Genomic DNA, 15,774 nt, shown 5'->3' on the forward strand with positions numbered 1-15,774 from the left:
GGCTGGGGTCGACGGGGAGAGGCTCATGTTCTTGCCCTGCGGTCTTTCTGTTGGCTCCGCCATTACTATCATTGGAAAGCCGCTTGAGGCTCATGAAGAGCATGAGAAGGGGGACAATGTGGTGTTGGTTTCTCAGTTTTCGGTGGAGCTTCAAGGTCTGAAAGCAGTGGACGGCGAGGATCCCCCGAGGATCTTGCATCTCAATCCAAGATTGAGGGGAGATTGGAGTCATACACCCGTCATTGAGCACAACACCTGTTACAGGATGCAGTGGGGCAAAGCCATGCGGTGCAATGGCCTCCCCTCCAAGGATGATGATGACTCGGGTACTGTTAAAAAATCCATGTTAAACCTAATTTTAGATTCTACCTGGATTCCTAAATTCCAATTCATGCTATCCACTTTTTCGACCTTGTGGCCAAACTCGGTTGTACCTAAATGTAGCACATCTGAATTCTAAACTCCATATCATAAGACAAAAAAACATTTGAAATGTATGACCATAGGAGCCAAAAAAAAAGAGAGAGAGAGAGAGAGAGAGAGAGAGAGAGAGAGAGAGAGAGAGAGAGAGAGAGAGAGAGAGCTGAGACTCTTTTTTCTTGTTATGGATCTCTACTGCCAACTCCTCCCTGATGCAACATGCAGCATATGCCCATATGTCTAGGAGAAGAAATATTCCTGCTTCCATTTACTTGCCACTTGGTAAAGCATTGAGTTCCCACTTTTTCTTTAGCAAAATCCATATTATAGTTATTATTTTACTGTTCAAAGTTCTTCTTATTGTTAGGCAAACCCAGATGCAGGAAACTGTATGTGGGATTAACTCTCAACATGCTTAAGGCTTTTGCGGATTCCTATGCCTGTCCATGCTGCAGCATGATGTATGTGTCATCTACTAATCGTACAATTTGCCTTAATTGTTGACCTTTATGATCATTGGTTGTTTGGAGCACAATTTTCTTCCATATCCAAACAAAAAAGCGTAGATGAATTTTGCTTTGTGGGTGCCTGTTTCTAAGATTTCAGGTGCAGCATGAATTCTCATGTAATAGATATAAGTATATAACTTACTTGTCTTGTCTTAGCTTTACTTACGAACATGGTCTGTGGAACCATGCTTCATTTTCCAAAAATAAAAAAGGCGCCCTTGGACAAGATGAACGTGTTAGATTTAAAGTGGAAAAGATGATACCTGGAAAATTATGAAATAATAGGAAAAGACATATCTAGAAAACTATGCCATCAATTTCCCTTTCAAGTATATGAGATACTAGGAGATGCATAATCGGCATAATGTGTTTGACAAAATACTCCTATATTTCAAAAAGATTATGTTTCTCAAGTCACACAACAGTTTCATATATTAAAATACTAAATCAAATTATGTTTTTATTGGTGAGCCTACATACCTTTTCTAGATTCTCAAATGTACTCCAAAAAGCTCATAGAAATTCTAAGAGCTACAATTATAGATCTAAAATTCCAGAAGGGCAATGTAGCATGAATAGATTTTGTGATCAGATTGTATAAGGCTTCTTCTAGGGAATCAGACACTATCCAATTCGAGCTTATAGTTCATAGCTGGATTGCACAGGAAATCAGATCTCTCAGATTATTTATTCATTTATGTACAGGAGTAACATGATAAGATTGTATCTGGAATGGCTCAAAATTGTACTGATCAAAATTTATGGCAAGTGAATTGATCCTCATGTTTATTTATCTTTCCAGTTGATTTCTCAATTTTCAAGGGAAATAGTTGATTCTCAAACTAAGAAGTCCTAGGTTTTTGATTTTTAAGTCCTTTATTGAGATATCATGGGAGAAATTGGAAGCAGACCCAAGAAAAAAGAGGCACAAGCATCAGAAATGTAAAATTAATCACAAATATGATTGAACACATGAGAATGATATGTTTTGAAAATTTTCATATGCACGACAAAAGGGTTAACAATGTGATTGTAGTCACTATAAGCTTACCCTCACAAATCAAGCCACTCCAAGCATACATGTGAATCGTCATAATAACATAAGCTATTTCTTGTAGCTAAAAATTTAGCCGGTGTTTTATGGTTTTTTTCCTTGTTCCTTTTTTTTTCTTTCTCCTGTGTGTGTGCATGTGTGCATTTTTTGGGGTTTTTTTGGGGTTCCTGTTATAGCTGAACGCGAAGGAAAGAACATTTATACTGATAAGATCATTTTCTTAAGTGATGGGGACACTATAAGCGTTCCATTAGTTATGTATCAACACTCCAACAAAAATACTTGTATGCACCAAAAACCCAGGCTCTGCAGGGTAAATGCATTAAAAAGGGACATATTTTAGCGGATGGTGCGGCTACAGTTGGTGGGGAACTCGCTTTAGGAAAAAATGTGTTAGTAGTTTATATGCCATGGGAAGGTTACAATTTTGAAGACGCGATGTTAATTAGGAAACATCTTCTATATGAATATATTTAGACTTCTTTTCACATGCGGAAATATGAAATTCAGACTCATGTGACAAGTCAAGGTCCCGAAAGGATCACCAAGGGAATACATCATTTTCTCTTTGTATTGATTGCAATGGGATTTGAAAATACAGTCAATTTCTTTGCTATAGAATCCCATGTAGATGTAGATAAAAGATGGTAAACCATTATCATGCATGCAATGATTACAATAGCATGCAATTCTTGACAGTAAAATACTCAATTCTGTAAGTGCATACATATACAGTTGACATATATTTTCGCGTCATAAACTTCAGTATACTTGAGTTATGATCTTATGAATACATTTCTGTATAATTATCTAATACGTTCTTAAGTATTATCAATATTGCTTTTCAACTTAAGTATTTTGTTCTTGAGTTGTAAATCTATTTTCTTCATATCTATGCTTGAAACAAATTGTTATGAGTGTGCACTCAGCCAATTATGGTATGACCATCAAGTTCACAATTTAGCAATATAAGAGTATTTAGTTTCTATCCATATTTTTGGATTAAGTGCTCTTAGGAGAAATGCACAGTTTTAATGAATCTTAAAAATATTTTATGGATATTACAAGAAAAATCTACAAGTACAAGAGGGTTTGAAACTGAAACCAATCCTTGTGCATCTCACAGAATAGATGCATTTATTGTGGCAAGCACAAGCATGTTTGAGAATGTCTACCAGTGTATGATGAATTGTCTAATTTTTTTTTTTGTAAATTGTTGACACAATATCGTCTCTATATTCGATCTTGCATCTGTTATCTTGAAATTATAATCGTGAATTTGTTTCTGGACAGTTGACGGGTTCAACAAATGCGAGAAATGGGTACGGAGTGATATCGTGGACTTAAAAGAATCCAAAACAACTTCCTGGTTGCGTAGGTTCATAGGTCGTGCAAAGAAGCCAGCAATGACATGGCCTTTTCCTTTTGCTGAGGGAAGGTTGTTTATCTTAACATTACGAGCTGGTGTTGAAGGATACCACATTAATGTTGGAGGCCGACATGTTACATCATTCCCGTACCGACCGGTATGATAAGCTATATACTGTTTTTTTCCTTCTAAGTTTCCATCTTCAAGCATACTTTCTTGTTGATTAGGTGAACTGATGATATCAAAGATCCAATTTTGGACACTAAAATGTTTTCTGAAGGGATACAGATCTCCCATGTTGTGTTATGCTTTAAAATTATTGTCTTACAATGTAGATGGGTGTTTTATCAGGGATTCACTCTTGAAGATGCAACAGGTCTAGCCATCAAGGGAGATGTGGAGGTACATTCAGTATATGCCACTTCCCTACCCAAATCTCATCCAAGTTTTTCACTTCAACGAGTCTTGGAAATGTCAGATAAGTGGAAATCTCCTCCTCTACCAGAGGAACCCATTCAACTTTTCATTGGCATTTTGTCTGCAACTAATCATTTTGCTGAGCGCATGGCTGTTCGTAAGACCTGGATGCAATCTTCTAACATCAAGTCATCAAATGTAGTAGCTCGTTTCTTTGTCGCGTTGGTAGGTATTTTGTAAATGCCTGTGATCAAGTCTTGGTTGTTTTTTAGCTCCATGCTTCTGTGTATTCGATTCTGATACTGTAAATCATTAGAAGTGAATTTGATGTGCATTACACTAAATTGCTAATAAAAAGGATGCCCATAAAGGCTTGAGTAAGAAAATCACCCTTATTAGCTCATGCAACTGAGGCCATCCTCCACATCTTCTAGACTAAGAAGAAATGGGTTAAATGTGTGAATTTTAATTTTGTACACCAGAATCTTAGTCACTGCTATTGCATCATTTTCCTATAATTTTTGTGAAGTAGTACTCACCTATAAAATTTTCTTATGTGGATAATTAGAATGCAAGGAAGGAGGTCAATTCAGTTCTAAAGAAGGAAGCAGAGTATTTTGGAGATATTGTGATCTTGCCATTTATGGATCGCTATGAGCTAGTTGTTCTTAAGACAATGGCCATTTGCGAATATGGGGTGTGTTCTATTTACTTTGGTGCTTCTTAGTTGAACCCTTTATGTCTCATTGTGCGCTAAATAATAGTTCTCTCTTTGTCAATCATCACTAATGCTGCAGGTTCAAAATCTGAGTCTCATTGTGCGCTAAATAATAGTTCTCTCTTTGTCAATCATCACTAATGCTGCAGGTTCAAAATCTGACTGCTGCATACATAATGAAATGTGACGACTCTTTGTCAATCATCACTAATGCTGCAGGTTCAAAATCTGACTGCTGCATACATAATGAAATGTGACGACGATACATTTATTAGGGTGGATGCCGTGTTGAAGGAGATTAGGGGTGTTTCTCAGAAGAAATCTCTTTACATGGGTAACCTTAACCTCCTGCATCGGCCTCTAAGAAGTGGAAAATGGGCAGTAACATATGAGGTAATTTCCTGACATGGGATTTTGAGATTCTAGGAAACTCTTCTTAATTGAACTTCCTCTCTTTTAGAGTTAACATAATATCTTCTAGGTTAATTCCTTTTTCTTTCGTCCTATTTAGTGTACATTGTATTGTAATGTGCATCTGGCATCAGCCAGGGTAATGCACTATGCAGTTAGTGGATTATGCATGAGCTCATCCCCTAAATTAATTGTGTATACCACCTAGTGTCTAGACCATAATTTATATGCTTCTGAGAGAAGATGAAATAAAATTTTATTTTGGCCCAAACTGCTTGACTATAGAAAATTTCCAGTAGATATACAAAATGTAAGCAGCCAGTGCAACATTTTTATTTATTATTTTTAGCATTTTCTTTTTTAGCTTGAAATTACCATTGGAGTTTTGTTCCAAAAGGGGGCTCCTTAAGGAGTGCAGCGCTGCTGTGCAAGCCTATCATCTTGCTGTACTTTTCTCCTTGGTTTCCAATCTCGAATTCGTAGGTTTGAGAATTTGCTCCCTACCCGTTCCTGTTTAAAGCCATTGTGGGCCTCCTAGGCTTCACCACATTCCTTTCTTGCTAACTTCCGCAGGTTGAAGTCTTACCCCAGATTACAGTGATTTTATGTTAATCTAGTAATTAGAGAAATTGAGTCAATCCTCTTGTAAAGCCTGCTTGCCATATTGCCACTAGACTTCTCCATTTGCTGAGTGATTTAGTTTTTCTCATCTTATTCCTGGTTCTGGTGCTTGCTCAGGAGTGGCCAGAAGATATATATCCACCATATGCCAATGGACCTGGGTACATAATTTCAAGTGACATTGCAAAGTTCATAGTATTTCATCATGCGAATCAAAGCCTAAGGGTGAGACTGTTCTTGCCTTTTACTTAGTGCGAAATGAATGTTGTGCACTGATATCTAGTAAACATCCTGTTTGACATAAATAAATTTGCAGCTGTTCAAGATGGAGGATGTGAGTATGGGCATGTGGGTCGAGCAGTTTAACACCACTACGGCAGTCCAATATTCTCACAATTGGAAATTTTGTCAGTACGGCTGCATGGAGAACTATTACACTGCTCACTATCAATCCCCAAGACAAATGATTTGCTTGTGGGATAAATTGGCTAGAGGCCGAGCCAATTGCTGCAATTTCAGATGACAGAGCATGATAGTCTTTTCCCACTGATCCGTGTCTCACCTTGGAGGATTTTGGATATCAGGTGTCCCTGTTTCTGATGTGTTGGGCAGTTTCTATGCCCTCTATGGCTTGAAAGTATTACGAGAAGCATATATCATCAGGTCGCTGCAATCGGGTGCTCTGTACGAGTAAAATGTATATGTCTCTTAGCTTCAATTAATTTTTCTGTATTCCTCATCAAGTTGTTACATAGCAAGAGCTTCAGTGATCCGGAATGAAGATCATTCGGCATATGTCCTTTGTTGTGTGTCTGCTGCTGGCAAGGGTAAGACATGGGGCAGCAATGAAGGACGGGATTGTAAACTTGATAGACTAGGTAGCTGCGGGCATTACTAAATTAATTGATTGATGGTTATGTTTCTAAACTTTATGTTTTGAGAGAAGGTTTATTTCCGGAAGTTCTACTTATGTAGACATCAATTAAGGGAAGCCAGAGGATTGCAAATATATGCTAAAATTTAGAATGTATGATTTGGAAGGTCATATCTGTAAGTACCCTATAACTTTTAGTGCATGATTAACCCGCAGTAAACGACATATTTACATCGTTGACGGTGCATTATAAGTGCATGATTCACCAACCAAGGCTAGTCATCATCTTTCCTTCTCCAAGTATTATGACACTCATCGATACATTAGAAGCTTCCATATGATCATCCGCGTCCTCCTTACTGGCCCAACAAAATCTCTGCTATTTCTATTGCACGCCAAGATCATGCTCATTCCTAAGTTGATTTTCAACTAACACAATCACCTCCAAAAATGAACATGCAGAAATCATGATCTCCGGTATCTATAGAGGCTAATTCCTTACCTTAGGGCTTAGGCAGTTGGTTGTGCTTACTCTAAAAAAAAAGCAAAATAGAATCCATCATCAAGTGATTAACGTTGAAATGGGTATATTGATTTTAGTTCCATTTGTTATCATGATATTGTTGATATTATATTTGGTGTTGATGTTTAGGCTAGAAAGAAGGAGAAAGAGAGGCAGCTCAGTAAGGTTGCCGCCAGGTCCACCGAGATGGCCCATCATTGGGAACCTCCTACAGTTGGGTCCTCTCCCTCACAGGGACTTCGCTGATTTCTGCACCACTTACGGTCCCCTCGTCTATCTCCGGTTGGGGAGCGTAGATGCCATCACCACTGATGACCCCAATGTTATCCGAGAGATCCTGATTCGGCAAGACGAAGTGTTTGCATCAAGGCCCAGAACCCTGGCAGCCACCTATCTGGCTTATGGCTCTGGGGACGTTGCGCTTGCACCTTTAGGCCCCCACTGGAAATGGATGCGCAGGATTTGCATGGAGCACCTGCTGACCACCAAACGCCTCGGCTCCTTTGCAGGGCATCGGGCACATGAGGCTCAGCATCTAGTTAAACAAGTGTGGTCCAGGTCCCAGGCTGGGGAGCCGGTGAACCTTAGGGAGTTGTTGGGAGCCTTTTCCATGAACAATGTAACTAGGATGCTGCTAGGGAAGCAGTACTTTGGGACAGAGAGTGCAGGGCAGAAGGAGGCAGTGGAGTTCATGGGAATAACCCACGAGTTGTTTAGGCTGTTGGGGTTGATATATGCTGGCGACTACCTGCCCGTGTGGAGGTGGATTGATCCTACGGGGTGTGAGAAGAAGATGAAGCATGTAGAGAGGAAGGTGGATGAGTTCCATCAGAGGATAATCGAGGAGCACAGGAAGAAGAGGTTAGGCTGTAGTGGCGGTGATGATCATATGATGATGGACTTTGTAGACGTTTTATTGTCTTTGCCTGGCGAGGATGGCAAGGAACATATGGACGATGTTGAGATCAAAGCTCTTATGCAGGTAATTTAGCACTCACTATGCGATCATAATTGATTGATTGTTAATTAATTATGATAAAATTAAATTAGAGGACCCGTAATAAAATTATGTAACTAATTAAGATTAATGTGTGTGTTTTCTTCCTCCCAGGACATGATCGCTGCTGCCACCGACACGTCTGCAGTGACGAACGAATGGGCAATGACTGAGGTCATAAACCATCCTTCCGTCCTCCATAAAATACAAGAAGAGCTAGACAGGGTGGTGGGGCGTGAACGGCTGGTGATGGAGTCAGACCTCCCCCATCTGACTTACCTGAGATGTGTAGTGAGGGAGACCTTCAGAATGCACCCAGCAGGCCCGTTCCTAATTCCCCATGAATCCATAAGGCCGACTCACCTAATGGGCTTCTACGTTCCCTCAGGGACGCGTGTTTTCATCAACACCCATGCACTGGGGCGCAATCCCCACGTGTGGGGCAACAACGTCGATGAGTTTTGATCGTGAGAGGCAGCGGCATCAGGCAGCATCAGCAGGCAGCAGCAGGCAGCAGCGAGTGAGATAAGTCACGGGTTGATTTCAAGATAATTGCCCTTCAGTGCGGGAAGAAGGAGGTGCCCCGCGCGCCCGACTGGGCGTGGCCATGGTTCTGTTGGCGTTGCCAGCCTCTTCCAGTGTTTCAACTGGGCCCCACCAGACAACGGCATGAAGAAGATTGATACCCAAGAGGTTTACGGGATGACCATGCCTAAGGCGAAGCCACTGTTTGCCCGGGCCACGCCCAGGCTCCCTCCTCGTTTCTACTCTTGACAGTACCCTAGCTGCCCAACCCGTTCCATCCTTCAGTTTGTTAATTAGCGTGTGGTGATCAGGATAGATAAATAATGGGCGAGGTGATGATGATGATGATGATGATAATAATAATAATAACAGCAGCAGCAGCAGCAATAGATGATGCCAGTAATCCATATATCCCTTGCTTCTGCAAGTAAAGAAGATGCATGTACATTTTGTTTATTTATACAGGAGAAAACACGAAGGCAGATTAACCTCCTCCCACACTAGAGCTAGTTACGGTATTGTCATGGGATTTTTATTAGGAGAAGTCACGTACGACAGCCTTGATATACGCCAACTTCTTCAATATCTGAACTCTTACGCTCTTCAACTATTATCAACAACAAAGGCCAGTAGGCTTCCAAACTTACTGTTATTATCGACATCAAAGGCCAGTAGACTTCCAAACTTACTGTTAATAATGTTTTTGGAATTGTAGAACAGTATTATGTCTGGTCTGGTGCATGTAGTTTGAGAGGGACACTTCGATACTCTATTACTGGTTTAAAGGAATTCAACACTGATCTTTAGTAATGTATATCCTCCTCCTTTCGTAAACTAAAACTCTTTTCCCACTAAACCGCCTGAATCTTGGGGTGTTTTACAATATCCTTCTTCTAAACATGAACATTTTGCCAGCAAACTCCCTGCCCTGATGGTGTTCTATTAAAAGGGGCGCTAGTATTTCTTGTGCGCGCCATGCGTGCGTAAAAAATTCAATTTTTAGGTTAAAAATGACGATTTGTTGAAGGGAATGATGAGTAAGTGAGGTATTAAGATAGTCAGTGGTGGTTAATAGGGATAGCTGGGTCCTTATGGAGAACGTGTGATGAATGGAGTTGAAATAACAATCTTCTAAGTTTTTTAGGATTATTCTTTTAATGATTCTTAAACTATATGCATAGATTTTAGGGACATTTCATAGAATTATTTGAATTCAAAATTCATATATAGGGTAGAACGCAAAAAAGAAAAAGAGAAAAGCGTTTTTCTTAAATAATAGTAGCAGACATATATTTGTTTAGGGTGGCACTAGGGGCACACCTCCAACCACACCTCCAACCACACCCCCTCTCTCATTTGCTACAGTACACCGGGCTCCACATGCGATTTTAAAAATTTAAAATCACATGTGGGGCCCGGCGTACTGTAGCAAATGAGAGAGGGGGTGTGGTTGGGTGTGCCCCTATCATTTTCCATTTGTTTAACTTCAACTTTCTTTAGGAAGCATGGAAACTCCCAAGTAGTTTTGCGCTTCTCTCTATGATTTTCAAAGTTGGGTAAAAAACCCAAGCTGAGAGGGTTTTTTTTATTTGAAAATTACCCTTAAAAAGTTACTGGGAGGTAAAGCCCCAAAATATGGAGATGAGCAGAGTGGGGCTACATTTTTGCAGTTTACTCTTCGTGGAGGTTATTTGTTTTTAAAATAGGGAAAGGACAAGGGTGTAAAAGTAAAAATGGTCTGCCTAAGTACGGTTCCACTTCTGTCTTTTCGCCCCACCCTTTTCCGTTGCCCTTTTTCTGTAGGTAGGGCAAAGCCAAAAAAAAAAAAAAAAAAAAAAGCCTAAGTACGGTTCCACTTCTGTCTTTTCGCCCCACCCTTTTCCGTTGCCCTTTTTCTGTAGGTAGGGCAAAGCCAAAAAAAAAAAAAAAAAAAGATCGTGTGCATCTGTTGTTGATAGGAAAGTAGTAAAGCGATGAGCAGCGGGGGCGGCGGAGGAGAAGCCGAAAAGGGGAAGGAGAAAAAAGAAGAAGAAGAAGAAGAAGAGAGGAATTGGGCGGAGCTGCCTCATGATGTCCTGTCCGTAATTTTCAAGAAGGCAGGGGCGGTTGAGATTCTGATGAACGCCCAGTTAGTCTGTCGTCCATGGCGTAATCTATCCTTGGACCCTTCCATCTGGAAGGTAGATTTGCCTTTGCTTCTCAATTTCTTTATTTTAAATTTCTCTCTAGTTTGACACTTTTGTTGAGCTTAGATTCTTGTCGCGAGCTAGCACAGTAAGGCTATTCAAAATGATGATCGGCACTGCCCATCATGATTTGCACTCATCATGATCTATATCTAGAAAATATATATATTATTTAAAAAAAAATTTAATTATTGTTTTTAGATGCGTACAAAAGGGACGGCTATTAGGTGGTCTAAAAAGTTAACATATTAAACTAATTTGATTCTATTTTGGAAGCTTCTAAACTTTATGAAAGTTTTATCATGTTTTTAACAAGACGTACAGTGGTTATTTTGAATTTGATGAGCCGATTAGTCTAGCTCACGATAAGGTTTGAGCTCACCAGCTCACAATATCATTACTCTATATATATACTAGTTCTTTGGTGCACGCAATGCTTGCATGATGCAAAAAATTGAAGACATTTCGGTTTGATTTTTACACTGGTGAGAGCATTTTGTTGTTTATTGCAAGCGTAAAGGTATTTATTTTGAGTTTAAAATGCCAGGGCATTTCTGGAATTTATGGAAAATTCTGACACCACAACCCATAAATGTGGCTTTTCTTAAAGTTTATATATAATATATATATATATATATATATAATATATATATATATAATATATATATATATATATATATATATATATATATATATATATAAATAATATGAACAAACAACGTTAATAATTAGGATCGGGGAATTGGTGTTTGTTATTGTTTTGATTTTATTGGTGAAGTGTGGTGAAGACGATGACATGTCCAGGGGACGGCAATGATGTAGAAGGGATGACAAAAGAGGCTGTGATAGGAGCCAAGGCCAATTGGAGGTCTCTCCCTTGAATACCTCGGCTCTGATCATCTCTTGTCCTACGTCGCTGACAGGTTTTTCCTTTTTTTTCCACTCTTTTATTTTTCTTCTTTTCTCAATCGTATCCAATGCGCTAAAGTTGAATGAACCAAATTAATGGATAACCTGACAAGACAACTAAAAGCCTTTTAATTCTTTTCCAAACTTCTGGGGTCACTAAATACTAAATAATTTAAGCTAAGATGAATCGAGGATATATGATTTGCAGCGCCCTCCATTGGAATTTGGTGCGTTGTTGCATGTCTACTTGCATTCTTGAGCTAGTCAATGAGTGTTTTTTTTTCAAATGTGCTGTTATTTAAGTTAATTAACCAGGAGAGTAAGTATAGTTAATTTTGTGAATTGTGTTAGTTAGAATAGCCATGCATGGCTACTTACCGTTACTCTTAGAGTGACGGTGGTTCCTTTTTACTGCTGATAATATTGATAACTGGATTAACTATCCAATCTGCTGTTTCGCACAAGTTTAACAGTAAGATATATGTGTTGTTGTGTTGTGCATCCATTCACTTTTAAACCGGATTTAGTATGGAAATACATGGGTTTGGGATTCAGTCCTGTGTTCTAGTATAGCTCGATAGATATATAGTAGATATTCTGGGGCACTGGCACCTATATAGCACCTATACTTTGCAGGAGGAGTATCCTTATCTGATACATATCAGATACCTGGAAACTCCGATACTTGATGAACGTGTGTTAAATGTTCGTTTCGACATATCCTGAACTTAGCAATGAAATGGTAATTTACTTTGAATGTACTCCATTAGGGTACGCTATATTTCAACAAATAAAAGGTTAGGATGAATGTATCAGGCCAATTTAGAAATTATCAAGGATTACAATTCTTTAATCCTCTCTGCTTTTTTTAATTCCTTGGCATTTGGTGACCACCTTAGACCACCCTTGGTTCCCTTTGGTAAATTTTAACTTTTTAGAATTTTGTTTTTAATTTCTATTTTTGGTTTATTTTTCGTAGTAATGCGACCTTTATCTTTTTCAGGACATCTCACATGTTGAACCTCGACAGTATACAACTTATACCTTAAATTATTCATGTTTGAATTTACTATTTATACTTGTGACTTGTGAGTTATTATTTAATGTAGATAATTTGTATGTTGTTAGTTATCGTAGTTTTTAACTTCTAAGTTCTAACATTCGGTTGTGATTCATCTATTTCTCATTGTAATTTATTGATATTGTGTTTCATGTATATTATTTATAGGACAACATAGCAATTAGGAAACACATGTGCAAAAATGAGTGTTGTAGAATGAGAATGTTACGATGGACTTGTAGATATGCACCAAGAGGTGAGATTAAAGATGAGTGTATTCATAGGAAGTTAGAGGTTGATCCTATTGAGGATAAAATGAGAGAAAAAATGATGATACCTTGGTCTCGTGCAACGGAGGACGCTGAATGCACCACTTATGAAAATTGATAAAATTATAGTTAGTAGGTAAGGAGGCAGAGGTAGGCCTAAGAGAACTTTTTGTTGGAAGTAGTTAAGAAGGATGATAATGGTCAGTCAACCTAACATAGGACTAGGAGACAACCCTTACTTGAGAACTGAATGGTGGAGTAAGATTCATGTAGCCGATCCAAAAGATTTAGTATAAAGTTTTGCTGTTTGTTTGTTGTCACTCTGTTTGATAGTATATTATATGTAATTTTTGTTATTTTTGAATATTTATTGCCTTTTTTTACTCAAGTGAATCACCTTTTCTGTCTCCTCTCGCCTCAGGCTACACAGGACCTTGTTGCTTTTACCTTGCTTTTCGCCTTTAACACTGGGAACCGGGTGCAATTCACAAAGGATTTGGTGATGATTATATTTGGAATGGACCATGATCATCTTAAATATAGATGATCATGAGCATTTAGATTTGAAATGTGGTCTTTCCACTGACATGCAATAATTTGAAAGGATCCAAGTTCGAAGGAGACATACCAATATAAATTGTTAATATCTATACAGTGTCGAATTTCTCATATATTTTTCTGGTTTTTGGGGATTTTCAGCAGTCAAAGTATATAAACCCTTGATGTAATTCTACATAATTTTATTGTTCCCCTAACGATTGGATTATGCATTATGCATGCATATGATTAAACACCATTCTTAGTATAGATTGTAATATTAAAAAGTATTCTATCCAGGCTGACTATCTTTGTAACAGTTCCTGTGCCCCTCTTCCCCTGAACCCCAACTCACTTCAGTCTCTAAATTCCATTTATTTCTGCTTATTCCTTTGGAGGTTCTTCCAAATTGGACATCCTTTTCTTGAATTTCCCTTTTTTCCCTTTACTTTCCTATTTGGTTTTTTGTTTTTGTCCTCAATCTATTATCCATGTTTTCTTTTCAACGTTAATTAATCCATACATTGTTCAAAGGAAAGGGCATATCCCGTACAAATTAATCATGTTGCTTTCTTATTTGCTGTAACTTCTCTTGTTAGATTAGTTTATGGAAAAATTCCTCTCCTTCAGAAAAATATGCTTGACAACTTGTAATCATATAGCTATCAGATAGGGAGCAATTCAAAATGTTAACAATTTTTCTATGCAACTACCTATGTTTTAATTTGTGCTGAGCTGCCTCATCTTCAAGGGGAAAGGCCAGTAAATCCGAGCTGACTAAACTATTTCTTCTTTCAATCAGGTATGAGTTTTCCCTATGTTGATCTGCGATGTTATTGTTAGAATATAAAAATATATCCCTCAATCCTCATCATGACTTCGGAGTTTTTGGTATAATGTTTAGGTGTCTTTAAGATCGTATCACAGCAACCCACGTTCAAATCCACCGGCCACAAATTTAAAGCGGATTTTCTAAAAATTAACACTGCTATGTGAGTCCAGGTTTCGGCCCATAAAAAGGGCGCTCAACCTGCAGGGCATGGTAGAATATGAAAATGTAACCCTCAACCCTCACCACAACTTTAGAGTTTTGGTGTAATGGAAATGAACTTCAAAAGTTATTATATGATCTTATTTTCTAAGGCAGTTTGTTATCATATTCTTAAGTCTATATCGGGGAAAAAAAGGGAGAAGAGGAAGAGGGAAAAGGTGGATTTTGTTATTATTGTGGTCTTTTCTACTCTGAGTTTGAAACTTAGCTCCTTAACCTCTTTTTTTTATTCACAGGACTAGTAACTTGAGGTGCCTCCGGCTAATTTCAGCTTATGGCATTAGCGATGAGGGGTTGTGTGAAGCAGTTGGTCAGTTGCCCCAGCTGGAGGAGCTTGACATTACATTTGGGTCATACAGTGAAAGAGTATGTGAGTATGTTGGTAAAGCCTGCCCACATCTTAAATGCTTCCATCTTAATAAACAAGGAAACAGGTATGATCAATTTGAGAGTGATGAGGAGGCACTGGGAATAGCGAACAACATGCCTGAGTTGCGCCAGCTCCAACTAGTCGGAAACAAGCTCACTAACAAAGGGCTTTCAGAAATTGTTGATAGATGCATTCACCTTGAGCACCTCGATCTCCGCTGTTGTTTCCGAGTGAATCTGGACTCAGATGCAAATCTTAAAGCAAAATGTGCGAGAATTAAAGAGCTGAGACTTCCGTATGATTCCACTCATGATTATGGGTTTATGGCTGAGTGCGAGTGGGATGGGTATTTTGATGGTGAAGACGACTACTATCCGTCTGGCTATTCTGATATTGAACTGATGTATGATGATTTGTTCCTGGACTATTCTGACATTAGCGAAGATGGCTATGACATCTTTTAAGCAACATGATTCTTTGTTGCCTAGAAACTTGCAAGTGCCTGTCTGCGAATTCTGCTGAACTAAGTTATGACAGGATTCTGGTATGGTTTTGTTGTACGTATCTACAGTTGTGTTTACTGTGGATTGGGGTTCTGAGGGACCTGTTTCTTGTGTAAGACCCTCGCGCTGAATGCATTTGCAGCAAAATGTTTAGTGAAAAACCAACTCGGCATTTTTTAATCTCGCAAATTGTTTGTGAGTCCTTTGATGACCTCTCGAACTAAGTTGAACAAATAAAACTAAACTATCGATTAATTGCCTGCCTCAAATTTCATACCTAGTTATGGCCTCAAGTTTCGTACCTATTGGTGGCCTTGCTTAGGGAAAAAAGCGCGCGAATAAATCTTCAAATATCTTCATGATAATGATGATGGGGATTATAAGCTTGTGCAAGCTGGGTGGATTCAAGGAAGCTCCCTCTACTCTCGTCCTGCTTCGTCATCATCACTCC

General features: G+C 38.7%; 3 protein-coding genes across 5 annotated transcripts; all 3 read left to right on the forward strand.

The window, feature by feature from the left end:
* On the forward strand, positions 589 to 6,566 carry LOC109844354 (hydroxyproline O-galactosyltransferase GALT2-like). Of its 3 annotated transcripts, XM_020413351.1 has the most exons (8): positions 589 to 702; positions 788 to 881; positions 3,277 to 3,509; positions 3,704 to 3,994; positions 4,338 to 4,466; positions 4,707 to 4,880; positions 5,637 to 5,744; positions 5,836 to 6,566. In XM_020413351.1, the coding sequence occupies exons 3-8, from the start codon at positions 3,390 to 3,392 to the stop codon at positions 6,040 to 6,042; spliced, it is 1,029 nt and encodes a 342-aa protein (XP_020268940.1). In that variant the 5' UTR covers positions 589 to 702; positions 788 to 881; positions 3,277 to 3,389; the 3' UTR covers positions 6,043 to 6,566. The 3 variants fall into 3 exon arrangements, with proteins under 3 accessions (XP_020268940.1, XP_020268939.1, XP_020268941.1); XM_020413350.1 differs by lacking the exon at positions 788 to 881; XM_020413352.1 differs by lacking the exon at positions 589 to 702 and having other exon boundaries at positions 741 to 881.
* On the forward strand, positions 6,712 to 8,430 carry LOC109844353 (cytochrome P450 703A2). Its single transcript, XM_020413348.1, has 2 exons — positions 6,712 to 7,898; positions 8,028 to 8,430. Exons 1-2 carry the CDS (start codon positions 6,975 to 6,977, stop codon positions 8,376 to 8,378), a joined length of 1,275 nt encoding a protein of 424 aa, XP_020268937.1. The 5' UTR covers positions 6,712 to 6,974; the 3' UTR covers positions 8,379 to 8,430.
* On the forward strand, positions 10,322 to 15,512 carry LOC109844509 (putative F-box/LRR-repeat protein 23). The gene is given in 4 exon segments (XM_020413565.1): positions 10,322 to 10,618; positions 11,404 to 11,497; positions 11,499 to 11,547; positions 14,687 to 15,512. Coding segments are annotated over 4 exon segments (948 nt in total). The 5' UTR covers positions 10,322 to 10,411; the 3' UTR covers positions 15,285 to 15,512.

The sequence above is a fragment of the Asparagus officinalis genome, chromosome 6, assembly GCF_001876935.1.
Source record: "Asparagus officinalis chromosome 6, Aspof.V1, whole genome shotgun sequence".
NCBI classification, from domain to species: domain Eukaryota; kingdom Viridiplantae; phylum Streptophyta; class Magnoliopsida; order Asparagales; family Asparagaceae; genus Asparagus; species Asparagus officinalis.

Bases quoted from the DNA above. Each gene is read 5' to 3' on its own strand.
- LOC109844354 (XM_020413350.1), top strand. From the start codon at position 633: ATGCAACATGCAGCATATGCCCATATGTCTAGGAGAAGAAATATTCCT. The intron at 4,881-5,636 runs GTAATTTCCTGA...GTGCTTGCTCAG, and splicing joins AATGGGCAGTAACATATGAG to GAGTGGCCAGAAGATATATA. The intron at 5,745-5,835 runs GTGAGACTGTTC...ATAAATTTGCAG, and splicing joins ATGCGAATCAAAGCCTAAGG to CTGTTCAAGATGGAGGATGT.
- LOC109844353 (XM_020413348.1), top strand. From the start codon at position 6,975: ATGGGTATATTGATTTTAGTTCCATTTGTTATCATGATATTGTTGATA. The intron at 7,899-8,027 runs GTAATTTAGCAC...TCTTCCTCCCAG, and splicing joins AGATCAAAGCTCTTATGCAG to GACATGATCGCTGCTGCCAC.